The sequence below is a fragment of the Penicilliopsis zonata genome (assembly GCF_001890105.1).
Source record: "Penicilliopsis zonata CBS 506.65 unplaced genomic scaffold ASPZOscaffold_1, whole genome shotgun sequence".
In the NCBI taxonomy this organism is placed as follows: Eukaryota; Fungi; Ascomycota; class Eurotiomycetes; order Eurotiales; family Aspergillaceae; genus Penicilliopsis; species Penicilliopsis zonata.
This window is the reverse complement of record NW_019208911.1, coordinates 672,027-696,275: the sequence shown is the minus strand read 5'-3', so window position 1 is coordinate 696,275 and position 24,249 is coordinate 672,027. Positions and strand designations below refer to the sequence as shown.

Genomic DNA, 24,249 nt, shown 5'->3' with positions numbered 1-24,249 from the left:
TATACATTAGAGTAAGATAAATGGTATAACATGGTACTTTAGAATACTCTTCTCGAAGGTGACTATAAAACAAACACTCTTGGTTTGTTCCCCAGCCGGCCCGAGTCGCCATACATACACGCCGCATTGACCATCCATCCGCCACGATTCTCACCCCCCCAAACACGCACCCAGACGACCCCCAGCACGCCATACACCAGAACGCGCGCGGCGTCCACCCAGCCCGACAAGTCGACGAGATCGCGCAGCACGCCGAGGAGGAGCGAGCGGTACGCGACCCAGGACGACGAGGCAGCGAAGAAGGCGGCCGCGCGTGGGCGGCGCGCGGCGCAGAGCCGTTCCCATGCGCGCTGCGCCTCGTCCCAGAAGACCGGCTCGGCGCCGTACGCGGCATGCACGTGGCCGAAGACGTGCAGGGCCGGCCGCACGCGCCATGACTCGGCCAGCAGCGAGGGACAGCCTGTCGAGAAAGTAGGCGACAGGTCGCGGTGATGTGCGGGCGGGGTGTGTGTGACTAGGATGTCGGTCGAGGGGGGGACGGTGCCTGACCAGGCGTCGTGATGCGGGGGGTATGTGAAGGCGTGTTCTGGGCCGAAGGGGACGATGGCCGGGACTTGCGGGGCGCCGTAGACGGTTAGGGAGCTTGAAGCCGTCGCTGTCGCTGATGATGATGATGATGATGATGATATGGGAAAACTGAGCGTCACGGACGAATGTTGTAGGTAGTGGATATCCCCCCAGTCGATACGGTTGTCGTCGAGATCGTCGAGGGAGCGGATCGACGCTGTTGACGAGGAGATGGCGGCAAAGGAGGAGCCCGACTTGCCGTTGTTGCTCTCGCGGTCTTCGTCCAGTCGTGATCGCACGTCGAAGTAGCTATCATGGTTCCCGCAGATGACGACTTTGTGCCGGTGCGGCAGACGGCGCAGCCAGTCGACTGCGGCCTGCAGCTCACGCACGCTGCCGTCGTTGCACAGGTCGCCTGCATGGATGAGAAGATCGCCATCGGGCACGTCGGGCCATTCTAGTGTGTGCGTATCGGAGAGACAGACGACGCGGATCGGACGGGCGTCGTCCGCACGGTTTGCGGGTAGGAGTTGCGGAGGCCCGCGGAGACGAAGGAGGAAATGGTGGAAGGGGCTGAGAAGGGCGGCCAGCGGCGACGCGAGAACGTAGTCATACGCCGGTCGGCGGTGAAAGGGGCTTGACATCGCGATGGTTAGGTAAAGAGGGGATGCCTCTGTTGGTCGAGTGGTGAATCGTGTCCAACGTAACAGGAGCTCCGGGCTCCTATTACGACTTGACTGTTCCTGAAGGAGAGTCCAGTCAGAAAGGAAGATTTTTCAACTGACAAGCGTACCTACAACCGAGAGGATGAATAGACTCCTAATATCTATGAGCAATGCGTCGTTGCGTCTGCAGGAGTGGCGTGAGGTGGTAGATGGTGGTGGTGGTGGTCTCAGCGATCGCAAGTGGTGCGTGTCCCCCTATCAGCCAGCTATGGCGGGGGAGACGGCATCATCGGGCATTTTACTTACGGACATGTTTAACCAAAGAAATTAAAGCAAAAGAAAGGCAGTCATTTACTGAGAAATTGGTCTATACTCGTCATAAAGCTATTCATTCCTTCGAGAAATACCCGAGCCCAATGCACGTCTCGAGTCACCACTCCACAGGAATCCTCACGATGATCCCGCGTGAAGACATACGTTTTAACAGGACTAACAAGACAGCATGATAAAAGATGAAAAAAAGAAGCAGGGTAGACAACAAATCAAGTATAGCGTCATCATGATGTGCGACAAATGTCAGATCTTTCGGGGAGCGGCGTTTCTAGCAGAAAACGATTGAGCCGTGAGATGGGGAGGGGCGTGAAAGTTGACATACACCCTGAAGTCGAGAAAAGATTTGGTCGGCTAGTCGGGTCAAGAACAAGGCTCTATGTAAGTAGATAGGAACAGGAAGAATGAAGGGCATATGAAGATCACAATGTAGAGATGGTGGGGGGGAAGAGGTCAACACAAGACAGCCAGTCCATCCAACCGACAACCAAGCCAGGGCACCAAAAGAGAGGCAGAGAGGAAAGAGCCTCAAGATGGAGCAGGAAAAAAAAGGGTGAAAGAGAAAAGAAAAAAAGGAGGGAAAACAAGGAGATATCGTGAAGCATGCACCCGTCCCGACACCGTGACAGAAACGGGTGGGTGGGTTTGAAGGGGTTTGACATCGAGCGTTGCTCATCGCCTTTTGACCTCAGAGGCCCACCCATCGATTGTCTCCCCGCGAGTCCCAGGCTCAATCCCCAAGTCAATACCTTCCATGCCCGGCGTATCCTTCGTCCACTCGTGGGAAGCCATTCCACCGGCGTTGGCTCGCCGTTCAGGGAGCAACTCCAGCATGGGGAGGAGGAAGGCGCTGATGCGCCGGCTCTCCTCCACTGTGAAGTGATACTTCTCGCGGAGGACATCGGGCAGAGCCCAGTGACGCAGTCGGTGGATGTTGCGTAGCTCTCCCTTGCGGTTGAAGATCTCTTGGGACCACTTGCCAGAAAGACAAAGTGTTTTAGGGAAGGGACCCAGTAACTCGATGATTTGGGCGATATGGTCGTCGTCTTTCCCGTACTTGGTGCCAGATTGGGGATCGAAGAGGTAGTCTCCTGTAATCAACTCAAAGACCTGAAGCTAGTCAGCCACGCACGGCTCTCTTTTTTTCAAATCGGGCAAGGATAAGGGCAAAAATGTATACCATGCAAGCCATGCTCCAGATATCTGTGCTAGCACCCCATTTGGCACCCAGGATGACTTCAGGCGAGCGATACTGCCTTGTTTGGATGTCATTGGTGAAATGGTGACCGACCCAACAAGCATTGCCGAGATCGGCGATTTTGACGGAGATAATATCGCAATCCAGTTCCTCGCTGGGAGTTTTGGAGCTCTTGTTAAGTGAGATGCCCGAGACCTCTCGCTCTAATAAGTCACTATGAGGGTCAGTATTTGCCAACTACATTCCACTAAGATGCAAACATACGTGGTCTTCTCCCGTTGCTTCTGTTTCTCATCCTCCTCCTTGATACCCAGTTGCTCTTTCATCGAGAAGGTTTCTTTTGTTGGGGCTATAGAGAAATCAGCGTCACTCGGAAAATGATAACAGAAAAAGAGAGAGAGAAAGGATGGCATACAGGAATCGGAAACCATCTGACTCAGACTGCTATGCGAATTTTGCGAGGCGTGTTTAAAATCGAGATGGCTAAAGCTGGCGTTAAGGGGACTGGGCAACGGCTGGCTGCCGGTGATAAGTGTCCGTCGTCGCCGGCGCCCATTGCGGTTGTCTTCCTTTTCCTTCTTCTGCTCTTCGCCTTGAACGTAGGTTTGAACAATCTGCTCGACGTCCCCGATCTCAATCAAGACGTTTTCCGGCTTGAGATCTGTGTGGATAATGCCGCATTCGCGGTGCAGGTAGTCCAGTCCTAGCAAGACCTGCTTGGTAATCTGCTTGACCAGGGGCATGGGGATGCCGCGGTGGTTCCAGCGCTTGATCAAGCCCAGCAGATTCTCACCTAGCACTTCGAAGACCATACAGACATGCACTCCGTTCGGGCCTTTGTGCTCGAACGAATCCAACAAGCTAACAACATGTTTTCGGCCCGGGTGTTCCGGCTTGGCCAGTACGATGCGGTTAAGCAACTTGATCTCGTCGATCGCGGTCTCGGTGTAGTGGGCGGCGGAGCGCACGACCTTGAGGGCGACATGTTTGCCGGTTGTCGTATCGCGCGACAGCCAGACCGTCGAGAAATGACCCCAGCCGAGCTTACGCACGACTACATACCGGCCGTTGTTGTAGGTTTCCCCGACCGTGACTGGGTGGTAACCACCCTTACAATAATCTTCCGAATCTTCTTCGTCCGCAGTGGTCTCCACTTCCTCGCCCGACGAGGACGACGATGAGCGCGATAACGTAGCACTATACCCACGGAAGTTAGCCATGGTTTTTTCAAACACTGTTAGACGCAGGGAAGGGTTGGTGGGAGAGGGAACGGCAAACGATATCGGATGCTGCGCCCGTCGCCACTACCGTGGGGTTGGTTGGGCATGCAAAAGAGAACATACCCTTCTGCGTTTGCGTTGACGGCAATGGAGTCGATAGAAATCGGCCCTTCGTTAGTCATGATAGGCTTCAGATCCGTGCCCTTCCTCCTCTTCTTGCCGTTGTTGCCATTGGCAGCTGCTGCAGCGATGCTGGTCATCTGTTTTCCCTTGTTGAGTACGGCTTTTTTGATGTCACCCGCGTCCATCATTCCATGCGGGACCTTCTCGCGGAGCAGAGAGCGATCGGGTCGAGCGTAAAAGACCGACTTGATGCGAGGGTACGACGATCGCTAGAGGGGTCGTCCGATGATAAATTATCCTGGCGCTGGGCGGGCAAAGACAAGACAACTGGTTGGTGTCGGGGGGAGGTTGTTGTTGCTGCTTTGCTGCGACGGCGGGCGGTGGGCGGAGGGTCGTGGGAGGGGCTCGGCGCCTGCGACCGCAACAACGCGGGAGGCTGGAGGGAACCCAGTCAAAAGAACACAAAAGAGAGAGGGGAAGAGGGAGAAAGTGAGAGTGGAAAAGAATTGAACGACAGTTCTCTAGAAAGTCACTGCGGGAAAATAATGAAACTGCCCTATCGTGGTGACTTTTTGAAGTATTGAGACTGGCGGACGACAAGGCCACCTGCGCACAGCCAGAGAGGATGACAACATCCGCAGCCCAGCAGATTTTGTGACGACTCGAGAAGCAACCAGGACCCAGACCTGCCACGATGGATCGACAGAGGGACTTGCTGACGGCTACTCTAGAGTTGTCGGAGAGCGAATCGGGGCTGTGATTGGAGACGATTGACGAGGAATGTCCGCAAGCAGCGGCTGCTGCCCACGGTGGCGAATGGAGTTCACTGGGGGGACTTTTGATTAGATCATATAATGCGTATACCACTGAGAGCAAAAAAAAGGGTCAAATAATGATTGTTGGAGTATCTGTAGGTAGGAGATTATCGTCGTAGGGTAGAGGGAGAGGTGTTCGCTCCCCCTGGTCACCTCTGACGCCAGGAAGAGCGCAGAAGCATGGGTGATGACGATATAGCTACCTAGGTATCACATTGTGAGTCGGGTGCCCCGGGGGGGAAATCTAGCCATTGTTTACAAAGTAATAATGACTACTTGAACACTAGGGTAGGACCTTGGGGGTTCAAAACGGTCTGCATGCAACACTATTCCTAGTATTCTATGCCAGATGTCTTCGGTTTTGCCCGATGTAACCTTCACCTTCCAAGGTTAACTGAATGAATGGAAGAGGTGTTCATATTCAAATATGGATAGATCCACAAATCCTTTTGGGCTCGGGGTTTGTAGGTATGTTTCGGTCTGGCGCCCTGAAGTAGTAAACGAGGTGTCGACTGTTCTTGTAAGTCTTCAACGGACAGTTGGACCTGGCAAGTGCCGGCAATATCAACGTCTATCTCCATATCGGCCAGCCTCTTTTGACATGCAATCTGCAGTCTAGCCAGAAAATGGCTATTAGATTCGAGACTCCCATCTGGACCCGTTCTGTCTGTTTGTGCCAGACACTGCAAGAACAACTTAGTATGAAACAGAACCAAAGCCGACGGATTCACATCTCCACCTTTGACGGTTGAATATTCTGGCGAACGAGATTATTCTAATACAAAAAGCGAGGTGCTGTGGAAGACGAGACACAACGTCAGTAACAACATCTCCTTCATTCATCTCCAGGTACGTTACCTATCCAGCAGTATTGCCCTGGATATCGACTTCCTCCTCCTCGCTCAACCCCTCTTCGCTGGGTAGTCGATCTGGAAACCATCCGTACCGGGAGAAATCAATATACATCTCCCCGAAGCTGTCAGTTTCGACCTCGACACCTTCTTGTCGGAGAGCTTCCGCTTGACGCTCTGCACTCCCGGGTCCTCTGGAAAGACGTCAAAACACGGTACACCATCACCAGGAAGTATGTAGAGCGTCATTTTACCGATGAGAAATCATCCCTTTAGCATTAACCACGCGCTGCCACGGAACATTACCCGAGTGGAAGAAAATGGTTCCTTCCGGCGTGTCAGTGGGGAGATGTTTAAGACACATTCCCACCTGCCGAGGTCGTTGAGCTATCAACACTCGTTAACGACAAGGAAATCACTAAATCAACAACAGCAATAACGTACGCTCCCCCAGTAGCCGTGCGATGTGTCCGTAGGAAGTGACTCGGCCTCGGGGGATCTCCTGGACCGCCTCGTACACGGCGTTGTACCACCATTCAGCCTCGTCAGTTCGAGCCATTCGTAGTCAACTAGATCAGTCGATTAAGACAAGCATGGAAAAGAAAGTTTTTCTATTAGGGGCGCGGGGGAGGAGAACGCAGCTTACAGGCAATTCGCATCCATTGTTTACTCCTTACTGCTGTTCTGAACAAGTACGACCAATACGAGATACGAAACGATATATCGGCCCGAATTGATCCGGATAACGTACCAAAACGGAAAACAGCAACACCGCCGCGGTTCATCTTGACGGACTGTTGTTCTCTAGAACAGGAAAAACAGAACAAAAAAGGAAAATGCCGTCCTCGCTATCAGAATATCTGGCGAAAAACTATTTAACAGCTGACCCGGGCACGGAACGGCCGAAGAAGAAGCGCAAGAAGACCAAACACGCCGACACGGCCGGGGACGGCCTCATCATCGCCGACGACGACCCGCCGGACCTCCGTACTGCAGGCACTGGTGTCGCAGGGGACGATGAAGATAGCCCCTTTGTGGTGAATGCGCGGAGTGCCGAGTTTCGACGTGCGAAGAAATCCGGGTGGAAGGTTGTGGGCACCGGGGCGGCGACGGGTACAGACGAGCAAGAAGCTGCGGATGCGATTCTGGCCTCGGCGGCGGCAGAACGGGCAGCACAACGACGAGAAAATGGTGACGAAGATGAGGAGGATGACAATGCGTTAGGGCTGGACGAATATGCAGACGAGAAAGGGCCCCGGATGGAGTCTGGGGCCAAGGCGGGTCTACAGACGGCGGCACAGACTGCAGCCATGGTCGCGGCGCAGGAAAGGCGAAAAAAGGCCGAATCCGCGAAATACAAGGATGCGGAGGCCGAAGGAGCCGCGCAGGAGACGATCTACCGTGACGCCTCGGGCCGGATCATCAACGTGCAGATGAAGCGAGCGGAGGCGCGCCGGGCAGAGCAGGAGAAGAAGGAGAAGGAGGAACGTGCGCGCGAGGCACTCATGGGCGACGTGCAGCTGCAGCAGCGTGAGGCGCGGCGAGCAGAAATTCGCGAGGCGCGCGCGATGCCCCTAGCTCGAACGGTGGAGGACGAGACCCTAAACGAGGAGCTCAAGGCGCAACAGCGATGGAACGACCCCGCGGCGCAGTTTCTGACAAAGTCCACGGCTCCCACTGTGAGCACGACGGGGCGGCCACTGTACAAGGGTGCCTTCCAGCCGAACCGGTACGGGATCCGACCGGGTCATCGCTGGGACGGGGTGGACCGCAGCACAGGCTTCGAGAAGGAATGGTTTGCAGCGCGGAACAAGAGGGCGAGATTTGAAGCCTTGGACTATCAATGGCAGATGGATGAATAAACTGCTGGCCAGTGAAACGTTTACTTTCTGGGCATCAAATATGCTTGTCCACAAGTCACCTTCTACCGAAATTAATCTCTATCCATTTTTCTATGCTACAATCTCACTACCACGATTGCGCATTCAAAGGAAATTTCGAGAGTGTTGTGTCAGACAATCACAGCACGCCTTTTAATTTTTCTAGAGTACATCATGGAGTACTCTGTACCATCCACACTCAACACCTACCCATGTATAGAGAACTACCCTGTCGAGGCCCACCTAAACGCCACGGCAAGTGAGTGAGTCAGATATTTCGACATCGACTACGAGTTTATCCAGATCGATAGATAATAGAGTTTCATATTAGCAAAAAATTGAGTCCTATAGAAAGTGGTACCGTTTAACTTCACCATGGCGGGAGTAAACCAAGGGACGGAGTCCTCCGATACTCTGTACTAACCTCCAGCTTAAACAGTAGCTCTGCAGTGTGATGCAGGTCATTTTCTCGAGAGCTAGGGGTTACTTACAGTGGGTAGCTCATTTAACTATTACCTCACAGTACATGAGAGCTTCTTGTCTCGGGATAAGCGGGTTCGGCGCTAATTGATGCAGCTAGATATGTAGTACCATGTACCTGTATGTAGTACTGTCAGGCCAGTGTACTCCGTAGAGTGTACCCCACTCTTGAGTACAGCCTAGGTAGGTAGCTGGATGCTATCATGCTATGTATCTTGTGAGGGGAAGAGGGGAAGCGATAACGACTAATTATAGGTTAGAGATTGCAAATGAGTTACCTAGGTAGTTATCATGTGAATAGGCTGTGGTGTCTAGGATACTCTCATCGCTTCTCGAGGAGTTCAAAAAACAACCACCGTCTCCAATATGATTCTAGTCCTTTGAAGCATTCGACTATACGGTCTAGAGCTCGTGGACCTTCAGCCCCCTCGTAGCTGAAATAGGAGTAGAAGGGAATACCACTCGACCTTAAAGGTCCAAACTCTGGGCTTATATCTGCAGCTGACACTCGTAACATGGAACCATTCTTGAATGACAGATTCTAGAGGCTGCTGGGACTCGACTCATAGGAGCCTCAGCTCCCTTTCTTCAAGAGACAACAGAGTTGAGTATTGTTGTTCGGTGGCAGTTTCCTGAGCATCTTTCATGAGGGATGGTGGTGAAACTAGGACGAAGGACAGGGGAGTATTGAGGTACACTTCAATCTGGGGTTATCAGCATTTCTACTGTTCAGGGAAGTAATTCTGCTTATATTCTCATGATAAGCCATCTTGTCATCAAAAGGCATGGCTATGGTATCAGCATTAATACAAAATTATCGCGAATCATCGCCAATCACTGGTTGCTTCAGCTTCCAATTCAACATACCTAGGTAACTAATGAGGGGAATAGCTGACTTGATTTATCAGCGCGTAGAATTAGCACCCTACCTTGTTGGAAAATGGATGGCGGGTAGCCCTCGAATGACTCAATAACAATAATAGCAGAGCTGAACACGGTACATGGGTAAATACCTCGTATCAGAGCGGCTAGACCCAACCAGGAAGTGCCCATCAACCCCCGAATCCTCAGTCTCAGTCCTCGGGCAGTCTCAGTCTCGGTCTCAGTCTCAGTCGTGCCATCTGTCAGCGGCGGTGCTCGCATCCTGAATAATCTAGAATGGAAGTAACCGCTGCGTGAGTCACCTGGCCTGCCTGCGCTTGCGGCGGATGACGACACCTACCGTATAGGGACTAGCGCACCGGGTGCCTGAGGCTGTGATGGAAGGTGCCTTGAGAGGCCCATGCCTTTTCGTCATCTCGTTCCAATCCATGGATACGCTGTGACACTTGTTTTTTGGAGGCCTTGTATCCCCCCCCACCCAACCATGGTCAGAAGGTGGCTGATTCCATTTAGTAAGATTCCTAGGATGACTATAGTGGCGCCTCCTGGCAACCCTCGGGGTACGTCTTGGGGATGGCGTTCCAAGATATGGGGGAAAAGAGCGCATAGAGGGAAAACCAATCATCACGGCTGCCTTGTCGGGGTGGGCTGGGAAAATACACCTATTCATCTTGTAGATCCAACCTGCCGAACCATAGATAGAGGGACTTGCACGCAGTGTACCGGTTGGCACCTAGGGAGGCGTGCTATGACCAAGCAGGACCTGGAAAGTCCCTCAACCTTACCTCTGCCTGCCCATGTGAGCCATACAATCATGCACCTGTCCCTATATAGAGGGCTTGGACCGTCTCCTGCATTTCAAAAGAGTCATTCGACGGAATTAACCAGTTGCTACTAACTCATTGAAAGGCTGGTGGATCCGTTCCGTCTCTTTATCGACCGTTGCTATTCTCGGGACGCGCCCCCCTTCCCACGTTTTACGGAGTATGCCTCGGAGCCACTTTAGGTGACTCAAACAAAGACTCGTATCTCGCGTTGCCTGGGTCTGCCCTCTCTTTATTAACCGCTTGTTCTCTTTGGGTCTTTTGTTGTGAGGAGAAACTCCCAAGGTCCTGCCTCTCCCCCCTTGGCTACTACACGCCTTATCTATTCACTGCTGCGGAGTACTATCTATCTTATCACTAGTGGCAAGAGCTCCCCTCACAACCCCAGGCCCCGGCCTATATATATATACGGGCAGAGGCAATAATTGATCTTGCTTCCTCACTCTACTTCTTCTTCTCTCACCTTCCCCTAATAATCGACATGGCCATGTCTCAGGAGACTTATGTGGCACACGACCTGCGCCGTGACGCCAAGGAGGCCAAACGAAACCACGATCATAAGGCCAAATGGGCGCTTGGAGGTCGCCCAGCAGAGGCTCGTGGCAATGTTTTCCATGGGCAAGAGAAGCCCATCACACGTCCGACTAAACCGGTGTCCTCGCAGTATGATTCTCCTTTGGCCCTGGTATATTCCCAAAACTGACATAGTCTCTACAGTTGGTGCCGTCAACACAACGAGAAGTTTTTCAACCACCTTGCCAACACCGCTCGGATTGCCCTGAGTCGGGAGGTTGAAGAGGCTCTATCCTCTGATTCCTCCTCCGACGAGACAGTGACTGAGCCCAACTCGATCAGGCCGGTTTTCCAAGACCCTCAGGAAGAAGACCTGATTCACCCCTATGAGACCTCCGGACAGACCATTCTCTCTGCAGCAGTCAACAAGGCCGTCGAGCGATTCGAGACAAAGGAAACCGAGCGCCTAGTCAAGGAGTACGAGTTTGTATCGTGCGAGAGCGAGGCCCAAATCGGCGGAGGCTATCTGGCTGATGACGACTTTGAGTTCGTCGACCTTATCCATCTCTGATCTCTGCTCATCTTCCTCGTCCGTCGAAATACCCCTGTACCAACTTTGCCTTTGCATCATGATCTCTTTTGTACCTTAGACTAATAACGGCACCATCGGAGTTCGGGGGTTTCCTTACTATGACTCTGAGAATTTCAGCTCCGCCTGGTTGCAGAGTTGACTTGTGATTTTTCAAAGGGTTTCCTTGGAGTTATGCTCTTCATTCATCGCGTTCCATATGTCAACTTTGGCCTGGTTTGGCGGTCTCCAGCTCTTTTTCGCACCTAGCACTGTCCTGTGGTCCGGCACTAGGCTTGGAGTCACTCGTCCTAATATCAGTCATCATTATTATCGAGTCCCTGTGTATAGACAGCCAGCACAAATCGGTAACGCAGCAAGTAATGACAAGTAACCCTGCATATGTAGTATGTCAGAGCGAATACTGATTAGTCTAGGTAGCTTACTCTGTACAAGAATGAGTGGCCTGGAGCGGATCATCGGCGCCGTGGCTTGGCGAGAACACCAGATTTGCGTTGCCAGGGAGAGCGATAAACAAAGTATTGCTATTTTGATGAGCAAGTGCCGCAACTAAATAACTTGATTCTGGCTTCTAGAAGGTCTGTTGTACTCTGTTCCCTTTAGATAAGACTGCTTTAAAGAGCTCTAGAATTTTCCTCCGTGGTGCAGAGGAGCTCTGTACTGAATAACACCAGGCAGCCAGAGACTCTTTAAAAAGGAGACATGAAAGATTGATTGGCGTCTACTTCGTATATTTTATTCAACTTTTGTATCCCATATATTATTGCAGGAAGAAATAACGTCGTTGTACCTCGAATCGAAAGCCTGGGCGGCGATTACTTTGTTTACGGTCCATCCGCCAAACAGTGGAAATCCACCGCTTTCGCCTTCTTTTCCTACCCCAGCTTCTTCCCTTCTCCGTGTCCCTGCGCTGAAATATTCATAATCAACCCGCACAGGATGGAGAAGCGAACGGCAGAAAGTCCAATGGACTTTGAATGGCAGACAAGAGGCCCTGGAGATGTCACCTCGCCGTTTTTCCAGTTGGGGCTGCAGAAAAAGCGTGAGTAAACTCAAGTCTATCCTACCTAGGTAGACGCCTTCTCCTTATTAACAACAACAGGCCCGCATAGCACGTTTGATTCCCCCGAGAAGAAATCTATGCCTTCATTGCGCGAACCGAACTCCCAGCCCTTCCTCTTCTCCGAGTCGAAACGACCCGCGCCGCCACAGTCGGTGTTCGGACAGCCTGCGTTCATGACGCCGCGGAAATTCGACCTGGACTTTTCTTCGGGCGCAGAGAACATGTCGTCGCCGGAAAATGCAGACAACGAGGTGACTCCAGATCCCTCGTCCAAGACAAGCAAAGTGTTTGGCCGGTGGGCGCCGAGTCCTGGGAGGGGCGAGATCCCCCGCCTAAATCACTATTCCAACGCGCTGGCTCGTCGGGTACAGAAAAGGCGCCGTCGTGACCGAGAGCTGGACAAGCGACTCCGCCGCGACGATGAGGAGGAAGATGATGACAGCGACCGGCCGATTAGCAGCGATGGGAGGAAGGGCAAGGGTGGGAAAGCAGCACACGAGTCGCAGGCAACGACCACGAAAGGGTCTCGGTTGTCCTCCTTCTCCGAGTTCTTTGCACTGCTGGAGGCTCACCCGAACGTGCCCAGTATTCTCTCGTGGTGGGCGCAGCTAGTGGTGAACCTGTCTCTATTCTCGTTGACCGTCTACGTTGTCTTTGGCTTTGTCTCGACTATTCGCGCCGAGTTCGACCAGGCTGCTGAGGAGGTATCGGATTCCATCCTGGCCGAGATGGCGACCTGCGCCAAAAACTACGTCGACAACCGCTGCGCCGGCAACGAGCGCCTTCCCGCGCTGGAAACCGTCTGCGACAACTGGGAGCGGTGCATGAACCGCGACCCGGCCAAGGTCGGTCGCGCAAAGGTTTCAGCCCACACAATGGCCATTATCATCAACAGCTTCATTGATCCGATCAGCTGGAAAGCAATTGTGAGTTAAAACATATAGATACTTCTTGTTTACTTGTCTGACTGATTTAGCTATTCTTTCTTGCGACCATCTCCACCGTAACGGTTGTCAGTAACTGGTCCTTCCGGTCCTTCAGAAACAAATACAGCCAGCACGAATACCACCCTGTCGCTCCGAACTATCACGCGCAACCGGCTAGCCAACCCCATCCCGCCATGCAACTGCAGAACAACCCGGCCTTTGGTTATTTCGCCCAGCCAGATCTCAACAAAGGGCAGTCCCACCCCATTCCGAAGCGCGTCGCCAGCTACGAGCATAAAGATGAGGACTCGCCGCTCATGATCGAGGACGCGAACATGAAGTTCGTCACGGAGAGGAGTCGCGAGCGGGAGAACCATCTACGCACGCCAAGCCCGTCGAAACGCGGACGGAAGTATTTCTGATTGAAGCCTCTGACAGGTTGTTCCTTTTTCTTTTCTTCTCGTCTTTTTCTCAGCATAGCGGGTAGGAGGACCGTAGGATGGCGTTGCTTTTTTTTACCTACTCTAGACAATACCTTCACACCTTGTACAGGCATCCACGTTTATTATATTTCACTCTGAATATAGTTCTTCGAGCAATATAATTGAGTAGAGTAATCCTCAAATCACCATCAAAGCACATAGTTCTCTACTCTGTACTCGGTATGGAGAACTGTTTGTTATTGACCTTGGCATGACGTACCTAGTATGTACTCAAATTCAACCTCACCTTCAGTACACAATGAGTATAGTTCAATCTTTTAGTATGTTAATCTTATATACTCATATTACTTTAATTTTTTGGCATTGGTACTCAAGATCAGCTTTTGTGCGAATTATACAGACCGTTCCCGGTACAACTATATATTTCAGGACGTGTCTGATTGATATCCACAGTACATATTCAAGATAAACTTAGAACTAATCTATCAGCCTGGCGGAATTATACGCAGGAGATCTGATCCGACTCTGGTCTGCTGTCATCCTGCCTGTCTTTGGTTCGAGATCATCGTGACGTATCGGGGCGTACTTAAGGAACAATGTACAGAAGTAGTAGTTATTCCAGTATGAAACAATATAGCGAATGACAGTAGGATTATTCCCATTATCAGCACAAAAAATGTCCAAAAGAAACCTCATCATCGTCTCAAACCGACTCCCCCTCTCAGTCAAACGTGTGGATAACGCATACACCTCCAGCCTGTCGAGCGGGGGACTTGTCACCTCGCTATCCGGCCTGACCAAGTCGACGCAGTTCCGCTGGTTTGGCTGGCCAGGGATCCAGGTGCAAGACGAGGAGGAGCGGGGAAAAGTTCTGGATTCGCTTGCGCAGCACGGTGCTGTGGCTATTTTTCTGGACGAGGAGCTGGCACATAGCCATTACAATGGCTTCTCAAGTACGTCTTTTAACAGTATCAGCGTTTGATGTCAAAAGAGATTGAAAAGATGCTGACTTGAGCGGTAGATCAAATCCTCTGGCCGATTCTTCACTACCAGTCCGGCGTTGTCTTCACGGACAAGCCCTGGCAAGCGTACCAGCGCGTCAACGAGCTGTTCGCCGAGACCATCGCCGGCGCAGCGCAGGACGGCGATCTCATCTGGGTGCACGACTACCATCTCATGCTGCTACCGCAGATGCTGCGTGCACGGTTGAAGGCGCAGGGAAAACACTGCGCTGTCGGATTCTCCCTGCATACGCCTTTCCCCGCAGGCGACTTCTGGCGCTCTCTTCCTGTGCGCAACGAGTTGATTGAGGGGATGCTCTCGGCAGATTTGATAGGTTTTCATACGGACGAGTATAAGCAGAACTTCACACAGAGCTGTGCGAATATCTTGTATTCCTTCCTTTCCCTGCTTTACACACGACTACTGTCTGCCCATGCTAATAATTTTCACTCAAGAGGTGCGAGGACCGAAATCCCGGGCAAGATCCAATATAAAGACCGACTGATCTGCGCCGACAAGTTCATTGTGGGAATTGACCCAGCCAAGTTTGAAGACACGCTGCGCAACGAGCAAGTGCAGGCCCGGATCCGCGAGTTGGAAGAGAAGTACAAGGGCATGCAGATTATCATTGGCATTGATCGCTTGGACTACATCAAAGGCCTGACGCAAAAGCTCAAAGGGTTCGGCGAGTTTCTCGACCAGCACCCAGAAATGAAGAATAAGGTTGTCTTGTTTCAAGTGGCCGTGCCGAGCAGAGAGGACGTCAAGGAGTATCAAGAGCTGGAGACTGAGTTGAGTACGTTGGTGGGAAAGATCAATGGAAAGCACGGTATTTATATCCCACTACCCCCTCCCCCCCCTTTTTTCCCTCTATAACAACGACATACTGATGGAATGTTTTAGCCACACCAGATGGAACACCCATCATATACATGCACCGGTCGGTCTCCTTTGACGAGCTGACGGCCTTGTACTCCATCGCGGACGTCTGTCTCCTCACGTCAAACCGCGACGGGATGAATCTCGTTGCCTTCGAGTATGTGGCCTGCCAGGCTAGACGTCATGGTGTCCTTGCCTTGTCCGAGTTCGCCGGTGCCTCTGCCTTTATGAAGGAAGGGAGTATCACCTTCAACCCGGCGAATACAACACAAGTTGCGGAGGCAATATACAGAGCATTAACGCTGGACGAGGAGGAAAAGAAGATGCGGTACGAGAAGCTTTCCAGCTTCGTCAATGCTAACACCAGGTTAGTTTCCTGTCCATGCTGCATACCTTGGTATTAGCTGACCCTCGTCTAGTGCAAAATGGGGGGAGAACTTCATCAACCGGCTGTCGAGACATATATAGAAGCATCTATAGCAGGCGTATGTATTGATACAGTATGGGAGACAAGAAGAGACTCGAATATTCTCAGAATTCTACCGTTCTATAGACATATTGAATTTTGTTCGATAAGCTGGGATGCAGTTTGGTGCTTTCTTATAGCAGAGAGTAGAGTGCCTGGATTATGTAGCTGCTTGTAGCCATAATATGATTTCATTCGTATGCTCGAATTCGTTGATTTTCCGATTCCTCACCATGTTCCCTCTTCCACACCTTCACACGTGGGTACTCGTAGGCTGTAACCTCTCTGAAATCAGTCTGGATACCCTCTTCAAGTGAATATGCCGGTGCCGTCGGCGCTGCTCTGACTCCTGTCCATCCTGTCCGAATCAGGAAATGGGGCATATCCCGCCAACTCTCAGTTCCTGGAAGTTATTTGCTCTCACTGCGCCAGGCTAATCACTCCCTGGCCGCTAAGGAGTGGATTCGGGTCTGTTCTGACATTCGCTAGCTTTCCCCATACTGAACTGAGAGCAACGCTCGCCTTCACTGAGAGATCCGCCGCGAATCCCTCGCGCGCCAACCACCATCCACGATCACCACCACACCCTGCTCTCACATTCACTTCTGATATCCGTCTATTCACTGCTCTGATTGACTCTGTTTGACCTCGCTTGAGAGAGACTACACGAGGCTAAGATTAAGCGAAGGCTCCATCGCCAGTATAAATATCTCCAGAATTCTCCCCCTTCTCTGCTTTCTCTTCTCCTTTCTCTCCTCAACTGACCATCTAGGTCCTACCTTTCCCTCCCTCCTCCCTCCCTCACTACGTCCTCATCGTCGCTCTTCGACACTCTTCGACAGATGAGGATACCCACTCGATCCAACGTGGGCAACGTTGTGGTGGACAAAGGTAGAAGCTAAGTACCCTCCTTTTCATTGAGCCTTCTGCTTGTTATTATCTATTTGCTATCTATTTGCTATCTATTTGTATCTACCCAACGTTTGTAGACTCCTGCCACGGCCACACACATCTGCACAGTGGTCGTTTCTTCCAGAAGAGAGACTCGAGTTGAGAGAAACTTGGCAGTTCTTGAACTGATAGCAAGCAGACATGGTGTTGGGGAGGAGAAATCCAAGCCTTCTTACGTGTTGGATACTCGAGTCCATCCAACGAAGCTCTCCGAGTGTTTCCTCGAGCGAACCGAACGAACAGAACCGAACGAACCGAACCGAACGATCGAACGAACCGAACCGAACGATCGAACGAACCGATGGCCGATGGTGTGTGGAGGAACAACAGGGAAGTAGTGTGGAGGAACGAACCGGGAAGAGGAAGTGTGGAGGAACAACGGGGCTATGGGTGGAGAGGTATTCGACTGGACCAGCATGACAATACTACCTAGGTAGATATGGCATGGCTTGGGGTTTTCCTTTCTTGGAGCCAGATGATGACTACATAAACACCAAGGCTTAGGCCTACTTACTAGTGGTGTTGTGTCTTCACCTGATTAGGAGAACAGTGGCCTGTGGTCACTTGTATGCCTATATCAAATGGTGGTCTTTTATGTCTGAGGCTTCTTTCTATTTTTTTTTTCTCTTTTCTTGGTGCTAGATGATGACATTCATACACACTGAGGCTCATGCCTACTTACCAGTGGTGTCTTTTCACCTGATTAGAGGAACAGTGGCTTCCAGTCACTTGTATACCTCTATATCAGATGGTGTTTTGATAAATGTCTGAAGGCACTATCTCCTCTCCTACCTTCACCTTCCGCTCCGCCATTCACCTAGCAGAGTATGGCTACACGTTCCTGCCCTTCTCACCAAGCCACCTCTATGCCGAGATCTACACAGCTGATCTCAACCCCCCCCCCATCTTCAATCTTCTTTTAAAACCCTATGATGACCTTTGACCGTGTACAGCCATGGGTTTCAACTCCAATGTCGATTTCCAGTGTGGTGTGTCATTCATAGCGAAGAGGAACAAACACCACTAGCTTGGTTGTTGGTATGTCGTCGCACAAAACGGTCCTGTCTGAGGGGTGTCCTTTTTTCTTATTGTCTTGGCTCTATCTTGCTTTCCAGTACCCATAGCACAGAGCTTCTCTACCTTACGAGATGACTTCACGCTCCTGGGGGGAGATGCCGCTCATGGAACTGACCATCTTCTACACACACCTTAGTGTGGATGTTGCATTTCCTTGTCTTTGCAGTTTCTACTTTTCGGACTACATCTAACCTGCAGGATTTCTGAGCCACGGCCATATGATGACTTAACTTGAAGTTAGTTTGGAAGACTACTTTGGCGTGTACCGGTCACTTGAAGTAGCCTTGGTGACCGTAGCCTTGGTGCAGTCTGAGGTCGTTTCATTGTTCCCTTTTTACCATATTCCTCCACATAGGTAGTCAAAGTAGCTAGATAGAAAGAATGAATCTTATGTTTCTGTACTCGAGGCCTTTGAAATATGGTAAATAAATCTCTCGAAAGAGAATCATTTGGATATGTCTACCTTGACTTATACTGCTGAAATGTTACATCCCTTGTAGGTTGAAACCTCTAATCTTTTCTTCCCTGTACTTAATATTCCACAGAAACAAGTTCCAACCAAATGGGTTTATTTCAATTCTAACTGCTCACTATATAAAAGAGTGTGTTCCCGCCAAAGCAGCATTCGAAATTCATACCCGTCATAATCGGACATATCTCGTGGTAACGATTATCCCCAACTTCAAAGTCATCAGCTCGACCTAGCAATTTCCAACCCTGAATGACAAGTTAGCATAATATATCCAAAGCCAAATATCAGCGTATTGCTCACATCGCTCTCTCTACCTCTCTGGCCAACATAAATGCCCAGAAAGAGCATCACTTTCCGCCCTCATAATCCTCAGGCTTTCCCGACTCTCCGTGTCCCTCGCCACCTGCACTCTCGCCCTCGGGCTGAGTCTCGGGCTTGGTTTCAGGCTTTGGAAGGTGAGGACCGCCGAAAGAACCACCCGAGGGAGTGTTATCAGTGCTTGACTCGCCTCTCTTGACTCGCTCATGGGCACCTGGGGTTTTTTCACCTTCGCCGATCTTGGGGGGAGGGGATTGGCTCTTTGTCGGCTTGTCACCGTGCTCGGCCTCGTCAGAACCCTCACCAGAAGGATAACTCTGGCCGGAAGAAACTTCTTTCTTTTCACCCACACCCTCGCCAGGATGCTCGCCTTCACCAGTGGGTTTCCAGGATCCCGGATGTGGGACGCCAGAAGGTTCAGCACGGCGTTTCACACCTTTCTCTTCCTCCGGCTTCTTCTCTTCATCAATGCCAGCGGGTTCGTAGTTGGTATGGTCACCGCCCTTGGCCTCCTCGCCACCTGGCTTGCCGCTTTCGTGCCATTCGGGAACCGGAGAGTGCTGCGGCGCAGGTTGCTCGATACCGGTGCTTGGGATGCCGGCAGCCACGGGTGCAGCAGCGCTGACGGCCGCGAAAGCAAGGAGGGCAGAGATAAGACAGACAGAACGCATTTTGAACAGGCGGGAGCAGAATTCAACCTTGTCGATAATCGAGTTGATAGCAGTGAAACACTATGATGATCAAGTGTGCTGATAAGGACGGTCAACTGTGGGAGAAAGAACTACGGGCTTTTATATGCTGAGGCATGACTTTGACACGCAGTTCAATCAAGAATTATGTGACTGATGACGACAATAGGTAGCACAATCTTCTCGCTAAACCTAAAGGCAGCTCCCATCAGCGTCGAGATTTACAGGCTCAGATGCAGGCCAGGCGGGTTTGGAAGGGGTCAGGCCTGGGGAAATCAAGCTATATTGAAATCTCACCTACATCCAGGACTAGATGTCTATTCTGGACTCAAAGCATCGGGATATCGGTCCTTTCAGACGCCGGATATGGCGATAATGGTGTAGCGAGCCCTGGAGACACGGATCTGAGTAGCGCTCACAGAGGAGCCTTGGAATATTGCTGCCTATACGAAACCACGGAGCTAGGTTTTCCAAATTTGATCTTGCATTGCTGGCGTCACTCCAACAGTGATTGGCTTTGACGACATTTATCCCCAACGAAGCTTCCTCAATATAGAAACCATTTTGAATATCTAGTAAGTCTACATTCTGTGTTCTTTAGTAAAATCCAGCGACAGATCTAGACGAGAAGTTCCGAATTTGGTTATAGTATTCTGATATATTGCAGGTAAACCGGGTTATCAAGGATGCTTGTCCACGGAAAGTCAATCAAACCTCAGCGTCCCATCCCAAGAGTGAGATATTTTGTTCAACTCCCAAGCACACCGGCACCACCGTTCCAGCTCATTCATTCCGTAGGTGGAAAGTATCAACGCGAAATCTCGGGGTCGCGGGACACCGATAGCTGGCAACGATGCAAGCCCAGACGCCTCGGTCACGCCTGATATCAAACCCAACAGATACATGCAGTACTTACGTATACCGATAGGCAGCAGTGCCGAAGTCCAAGCTTCAAGGGAACGCATCTATTGGATGAGTTAGTTTGTTGAAGATCAAGATCGCCTTTGGCTCTCCGGGGTGTGTAACGTGGCTAGCACTGTCGGTGCTCGAGTTCCTGCAGGTTCTGCAGCACGTTACGATAATCCGACTTATTTTTTTTTATAAGGGGCCAGGCCAAAATTGAATACTAGGAAGCATAATCTGCTCCAATGCCATTACCATGAGCTAACATCTCTTACTCTGGCTGTCGAGAACCACTGCTAGCGAGGTAGATCGAATCCTTTCCAGCAATCGGTGCCCTCAAATCATTGCCTCTACTCTTCATGAACCAGAGAATCATGCGTGTTGTGACTATCACCGCCCAGCCATGGCTGGTTTTGATATTGACCGGTTTGGCCTGGGCTCAATAAAGTTTAAATCCTCAATGGTAAGCATTTTGTTACCTGACGTGGGTGACAAGAGGATATCTTGCAGAAAGAAAGTACAGCAGCCAGAAGATGCGTAATTCGTTACGTAGGAAGAACAGGAATTATGCGTAATGAGTTGCGCAGGGAGTCGTGATAGATTCCAGTCATACAAACGATCTACAGGCTTGAGAACTTACTTTGAATGCCTAGTCAAGCTATACACCCAATCTTACGTCCTCCAGACGAGCTCAATGCTTGTGCGATTCCCATAATGTAGTATTCTGCTAAGGTATCTGGTTGTGGAGCTGGAATAGTCTAAGAATAAAAATACAGGAAGAGAGTTAGAAGGACTATTCATCATCTACTCATCTCTAGACTCTAAGTCCACCATACTTTAACTAACCTAGCGATTCCACCCACGAAAGTACAACTGGCCATTGTTATTACCAATATTCTCCGCCAGATTGATCTCCGAGTCCCGCTTATCTCCTCCCTCCGTCGTGAGCGTCGCACTCAGCACCGCCCTGTTATACGGATCCTCTTGGTCGAAGCGCAGACGCTCCGCGCTACGGCTAAAGTGGCGGCCCTTCCACACGAGATAGCCATTAGTGTTGCCTATATACCGTGTCAGATCGAGGCTGGCGTCTTGGAGGCATCCGTCGTGTTTCATTGCGCGGCAGTGGAGGGTGCCAGACTGATCGATGGTGATGTCCTGGCAGGAGTGATGGAATGGTTCGAAGGGCATTTCGACAACGTTTTCTTTCCTTATAAAATGAGACTTGACTTTCTTTTTTCACCCCCCATTTGACGTCTGCTTAAGTATTCGATCTTAAAGGGGCGAAGATGACGTTACAACACGGTGATGGTGGCGTTTGGCCATTACAGCGGTTTACAGGTTTGCCAGCAGTTTGTACATGACTACAATAAGGGAAGATGCTGTCCCAAAGGAATGTTTATTAAACTAATCACTTAAAACTATTAGATAGGATTACGCGGTACAAGACATCAGTCGATAGTACTCTTCTAGTACAGTCTAGTATAATCAAGTCCAAGTCTCTCTCCAGAATCAAATGAAGATAAAGTTGAAGAGGAAAACGGAGCACAAGACGAAAAGGCTGGCCGAGATCTTGAAGGAGGGAGACTGCCTGTCAACGCCACCAGTGAAGACGGGCGAGGCCCGCCCCGGAGGCGCAGGCACGACGCTCGTCGCCACCACGGGGGGCACTGAAGAGGGCACCACGGGCGAAGGTATAAAGGAGCTGATGGGGGCCGGGGGCGGCGGAATCACCTCGGGGGGCACGCTGGATGCCGGGGGAGGCGGATGCACGACGGGGGGTGCGGTCTCGCTGGGCGAGGGGACCGCTTCGGAGGAAGGACAGACGGTCGTGGTGACAATGACGGCCTCGGAGGTGAAGGTTGTTTTCTCGGAGGCTGGGCACTGGGTGCTTTGCGAGGGACACGCGGTGATGGTGTCCGTTCGCGTGGAGGAAATGGTCGAGGTGATCAGCCCGCCTGGGGGGGCGAGGGTGGTCGTGAGATTGGTAGCCATTGAGATGGGAATTGAAGCAAGAAGAGGTCAATTGAAGGAAGAGAGGTCAATTGATCGAGTACTGAGAGGTCGATTGGGCAAAGAGGGTGCGTGAGGTTGGAGAAGAAAGAAAAGAATGTCAGGGACGAAAGGAAGTATGTAATAGCTGAGGCATCGCAGGCCTGACGTCGATATTGTCGCGGCCATGCAGTGAAAGATGATGGCAGAATTACTCGTCGTGCTGAGGAACCACGGATATACTGAAGAGCTTTAAGATGAAGCCTTTCATCAAGACAACTATCTCATCTTAAGTGTAGAGGCTAATTAGTATAGAGAAACTGGCTTGTATACCCCTAGGTTAATTCTACTCTACATCCTTTATAGTTTTGCGATCATCAAAGATATAGTGTATTATTTATATCTATACCTGTCAGTGATAACATTGCACTGCATTTAGATTGAAAGAAGAGGATCAACTATTGACGCCGTTCCACGTCATTCGCATGCTGATGGAACTGATGGCCGAGAAATCATCGTGGTATTTGACTTGATACTCCAAGAGAGAAGAACTATAATGATGGGGAATATCAACACAGGTTCAACCGTATCGTATCATGTAGAGATTATAGGATTAACTATAGCCTATAGGATATGCAGGCCTCATATTCAGCTTCAACCCCGCTTCCCACTCGACCACATCTCACAACACTCTACGCTCTCCTACCTTTTGTCAGTAAGAGCACTCTTCATAAATTAGAATATGGAAGGAAGATGTCAATGTGGTCATATCCGCTTCATCACCCCCCTTCCTCGTCCGCTCAAGATCTACTTCTGCCACTGCACCGAGTGCAGACACCAGTCCTCCTCCGCGCACGGCGTCAGCGCCATCTTCCCGAGTTTTGAGATTCCCAACCCTGTCCCAGGCTCAGACATCACAGAGCAAGTTGGCTTGTACATCCGTCACACTCTCCGCGGGTGCGAGCTGCAGTGTTTGTTCTGTCGGCGGTGCGGGGCAAGGCTGGTCCATCGCGTCGAGGGCGACGAGAAATTATCCGTCAAAGGCGGGTGTCTGGTTGATCTTAATGAAGATATGATGCGCCATGCAGAGCATATCTGGTGCAAGGAGGCTGTCGTGGAGATTCCAGATCGGTTGGCGGATGGGACAGTGGTGGTCAAACACGATGAAGAGCCTGTTTAACAGTATCCAGTGTTATTCATATTGTGATCGTCTTCAACCTTCCTTTTCCAATGTCGGTTCTCAAGCAGCTACAGAGCGTTGATACACTCTTCATCACATATACATCTGTTCTACTCTACTTAGACAAGATCAGGTGCTAATCCTTAGCCTTCAGGGTCTCTAGCGTGAGATACTGATATCTAGTCACTTGGTTATTACTATGAATATAGAAGCTATGAAACATTCAATTAGTCTTCCTCCTCTTCCTCATCTTCCTCCTCCTCCTCCTCCTCCTCCTCCCCTTTCGTCCTCATCATCATCATCATCTTCTTCTACTATTCTCCTCCCAGTCATCCGGCAAATTGCTCAAGACATATGGATAATTGTTCCATGTCAGTGGAGGATGATTCATAATGGATAGATTCTGTGAGAGATCACTCAGGCCGAGAAGGAATCTAAAATTAAAGAGTACTAGTAATTTTAGAGTAAGTATACACTATTCGTCACCATGTCGTACACTATCAATGGTTGAATATAATAAAGTATCTAATATTAATTTATATCAGTATCATATTCCATATCATACCTTCCTTTTCCAAGGTCAAGTGTCTGACATCTTAGCCAGGCAGACTGGAAAGCTGGCTGATCCCTAGCTGAGAGTATCCACGAAGAAATCTGTAGAAAGCGATATGAGCTTAATATAGACTCGGTCACCCTCGAATAGAACAGTCAGAATTAGCTTTTCCATGACATTCCCGTGCGTTGGCAGTACTACTACTACTACTACTACTACTTCAACTCCATCTTCAAACGCAACTCAGTCCTAAAATGCCACCGAAGGATCAGTGGAAACCACCGTGCGGCTCGTGTCTGATTAATCCTCAACAACTTCAGTATGATAGTCGTGCCGTGAACTGTATGTCCGCTGTGTGGGGGCATACGAAGTCCCTGGCCCAGACTTGCGGTGCGGATGGT

The 24,249-nt window shown here is 50.7% G+C and overlaps 11 protein-coding genes across 11 annotated transcripts; 5 read left to right on the top strand and 6 right to left on the bottom strand.

Annotated features, from left to right (window-relative positions):
* Nucleotides 1-27: 27 nt before the first annotated feature.
* ASPZODRAFT_235822 (hypothetical protein) lies at nucleotides 28-1,564 on the bottom strand. The gene is made up of 3 exons (XM_022727939.1): nucleotides 1,365-1,564; nucleotides 1,173-1,304; nucleotides 28-1,130 (listed from the first exon to the last, which is right to left on the bottom strand). The coding sequence occupies exons 2-3, from the start codon at nucleotides 1,209-1,211 to the stop codon at nucleotides 63-65; spliced, it is 1,107 nt and encodes a 368-aa protein (XP_022585206.1). The 5' UTR covers nucleotides 1,212-1,304; nucleotides 1,365-1,564; the 3' UTR covers nucleotides 28-62.
* A 670-nt stretch (nucleotides 1,565-2,234) lies between these two features.
* Nucleotides 2,235-4,288, bottom strand: ASPZODRAFT_137844 (hypothetical protein; the record flags this gene model as incomplete). Its single annotated transcript, XM_022724389.1, has 5 exons — nucleotides 2,235-2,672; nucleotides 2,695-2,974; nucleotides 3,025-3,109; nucleotides 3,176-3,957; nucleotides 4,104-4,288. 5 exons carry the CDS (start codon nucleotides 4,286-4,288, stop codon nucleotides 2,235-2,237), a joined length of 1,770 nt encoding a protein of 589 aa, XP_022585205.1.
* Nucleotides 4,289-5,827: 1,539 nt separating this feature from the next.
* Nucleotides 5,828-6,328, bottom strand: ASPZODRAFT_47239 (hypothetical protein; the record flags this gene model as incomplete). The annotated part of the gene is made up of 3 exons (XM_022728392.1): nucleotides 5,828-5,963; nucleotides 6,024-6,156; nucleotides 6,214-6,328. Coding segments are annotated over 3 exons (384 nt in total), but the record flags the coding sequence as incomplete, so codon positions are not given.
* A 277-nt stretch (nucleotides 6,329-6,605) lies between these two features.
* Nucleotides 6,606-7,631, top strand: ASPZODRAFT_56519 (hypothetical protein; the record flags this gene model as incomplete). Its single annotated transcript, XM_022728617.1, has 1 exon — nucleotides 6,606-7,631. One exon carries the CDS (start codon nucleotides 6,606-6,608, stop codon nucleotides 7,629-7,631), a length of 1,026 nt encoding a protein of 341 aa, XP_022585203.1.
* Nucleotides 7,632-9,916: 2,285 nt separating this feature from the next.
* On the top strand, nucleotides 9,917-11,274 carry ASPZODRAFT_126614 (hypothetical protein). The gene is made up of 2 exons (XM_022721535.1): nucleotides 9,917-10,498; nucleotides 10,553-11,274. Exons 1-2 carry the CDS (start codon nucleotides 10,317-10,319, stop codon nucleotides 10,917-10,919), a joined length of 549 nt encoding a protein of 182 aa, XP_022585202.1. The 5' UTR covers nucleotides 9,917-10,316; the 3' UTR covers nucleotides 10,920-11,274.
* Nucleotides 11,275-11,479: 205 nt separating this feature from the next.
* Nucleotides 11,480-13,548, top strand: ASPZODRAFT_126613 (hypothetical protein). The gene is made up of 3 exons (XM_022721534.1): nucleotides 11,480-11,979; nucleotides 12,040-12,926; nucleotides 12,977-13,548. Exons 1-3 carry the CDS (start codon nucleotides 11,877-11,879, stop codon nucleotides 13,346-13,348), a joined length of 1,362 nt encoding a protein of 453 aa, XP_022585201.1. The 5' UTR covers nucleotides 11,480-11,876; the 3' UTR covers nucleotides 13,349-13,548.
* A 497-nt stretch (nucleotides 13,549-14,045) lies between these two features.
* ASPZODRAFT_11548 (hypothetical protein) lies at nucleotides 14,046-15,718 on the top strand (the record flags this gene model as incomplete). The annotated part of the gene is made up of 5 exons (XM_022721110.1): nucleotides 14,046-14,322; nucleotides 14,391-14,760; nucleotides 14,827-15,200; nucleotides 15,275-15,617; nucleotides 15,670-15,718. 5 exons carry the CDS (start codon nucleotides 14,046-14,048, stop codon nucleotides 15,716-15,718), a joined length of 1,413 nt encoding a protein of 470 aa, XP_022585200.1.
* A 2,583-nt stretch (nucleotides 15,719-18,301) lies between these two features.
* ASPZODRAFT_126612 (hypothetical protein) lies at nucleotides 18,302-19,586 on the bottom strand. Its single transcript, XM_022721533.1, has 3 exons — nucleotides 19,525-19,586; nucleotides 18,517-19,415; nucleotides 18,302-18,461 (listed from the first exon to the last, which is right to left on the bottom strand). The coding sequence occupies exon 2, from the start codon at nucleotides 19,203-19,205 to the stop codon at nucleotides 18,564-18,566; it is 642 nt and encodes a 213-aa protein (XP_022585199.1). The 5' UTR covers nucleotides 19,206-19,415; nucleotides 19,525-19,586; the 3' UTR covers nucleotides 18,302-18,461; nucleotides 18,517-18,563.
* Nucleotides 19,587-20,972: 1,386 nt separating this feature from the next.
* Nucleotides 20,973-21,314, bottom strand: ASPZODRAFT_11546 (hypothetical protein; the record flags this gene model as incomplete). Its single annotated transcript, XM_022721109.1, has 1 exon — nucleotides 20,973-21,314. One exon carries the CDS (start codon nucleotides 21,312-21,314, stop codon nucleotides 20,973-20,975), a length of 342 nt encoding a protein of 113 aa, XP_022585198.1.
* A 321-nt stretch (nucleotides 21,315-21,635) lies between these two features.
* Nucleotides 21,636-22,118, bottom strand: ASPZODRAFT_11545 (hypothetical protein; the record flags this gene model as incomplete). Its single annotated transcript, XM_022721107.1, has 1 exon — nucleotides 21,636-22,118. One exon carries the CDS (start codon nucleotides 22,116-22,118, stop codon nucleotides 21,636-21,638), a length of 483 nt encoding a protein of 160 aa, XP_022585197.1.
* A 667-nt stretch (nucleotides 22,119-22,785) lies between these two features.
* On the top strand, nucleotides 22,786-23,507 carry ASPZODRAFT_126611 (hypothetical protein). The gene has a single exon (XM_022721532.1). It carries the CDS (start codon nucleotides 22,858-22,860, stop codon nucleotides 23,293-23,295), a length of 438 nt encoding a protein of 145 aa, XP_022585196.1. The 5' UTR covers nucleotides 22,786-22,857; the 3' UTR covers nucleotides 23,296-23,507.
* The last annotated feature ends 742 nt before the right edge of the window (nucleotides 23,508-24,249 follow it).

Excerpts from the sequence above, each read along its gene's own strand:
- ASPZODRAFT_235822 (XM_022727939.1), bottom strand. The coding sequence starts at position 1,211 with ATGTCAAGCCCCTTTCACCGCCGACCGGCGTATGACTAC. Across the intron at positions 1,131-1,172 it reads GCCGACCGGCGTATGACTAC|CATTTCCTCCTTCGTCTCCG; the intron begins GTTCTCGCGTCG and ends AGCCCCTTCCAC.
- ASPZODRAFT_126611 (XM_022721532.1), top strand. The coding sequence starts at position 22,858 with ATGGAAGGAAGATGTCAATGTGGTCATATCCGCTTCATCACCCCCCTT.
- ASPZODRAFT_126612 (XM_022721533.1), bottom strand. The coding sequence starts at position 19,205 with ATGCGTTCTGTCTGTCTTATCTCTGCCCTCCTTGCTTTCGCGGCCGTC.
- ASPZODRAFT_126614 (XM_022721535.1), top strand. The coding sequence starts at position 10,317 with ATGGCCATGTCTCAGGAGACTTATGTGGCACACGACCTGCGCCGTGAC. Across the intron at positions 10,499-10,552 it reads ACTAAACCGGTGTCCTCGCA|TTGGTGCCGTCAACACAACG; the intron begins GTATGATTCTCC and ends TAGTCTCTACAG.
- ASPZODRAFT_126613 (XM_022721534.1), top strand. The coding sequence starts at position 11,877 with ATGGAGAAGCGAACGGCAGAAAGTCCAATGGACTTTGAATGGCAGACA. Across the intron at positions 11,980-12,039 it reads GTTGGGGCTGCAGAAAAAGC|GCCCGCATAGCACGTTTGAT; the intron begins GTGAGTAAACTC and ends TAACAACAACAG. Across the intron at positions 12,927-12,976 it reads CGATCAGCTGGAAAGCAATT|CTATTCTTTCTTGCGACCAT; the intron begins GTGAGTTAAAAC and ends TGACTGATTTAG.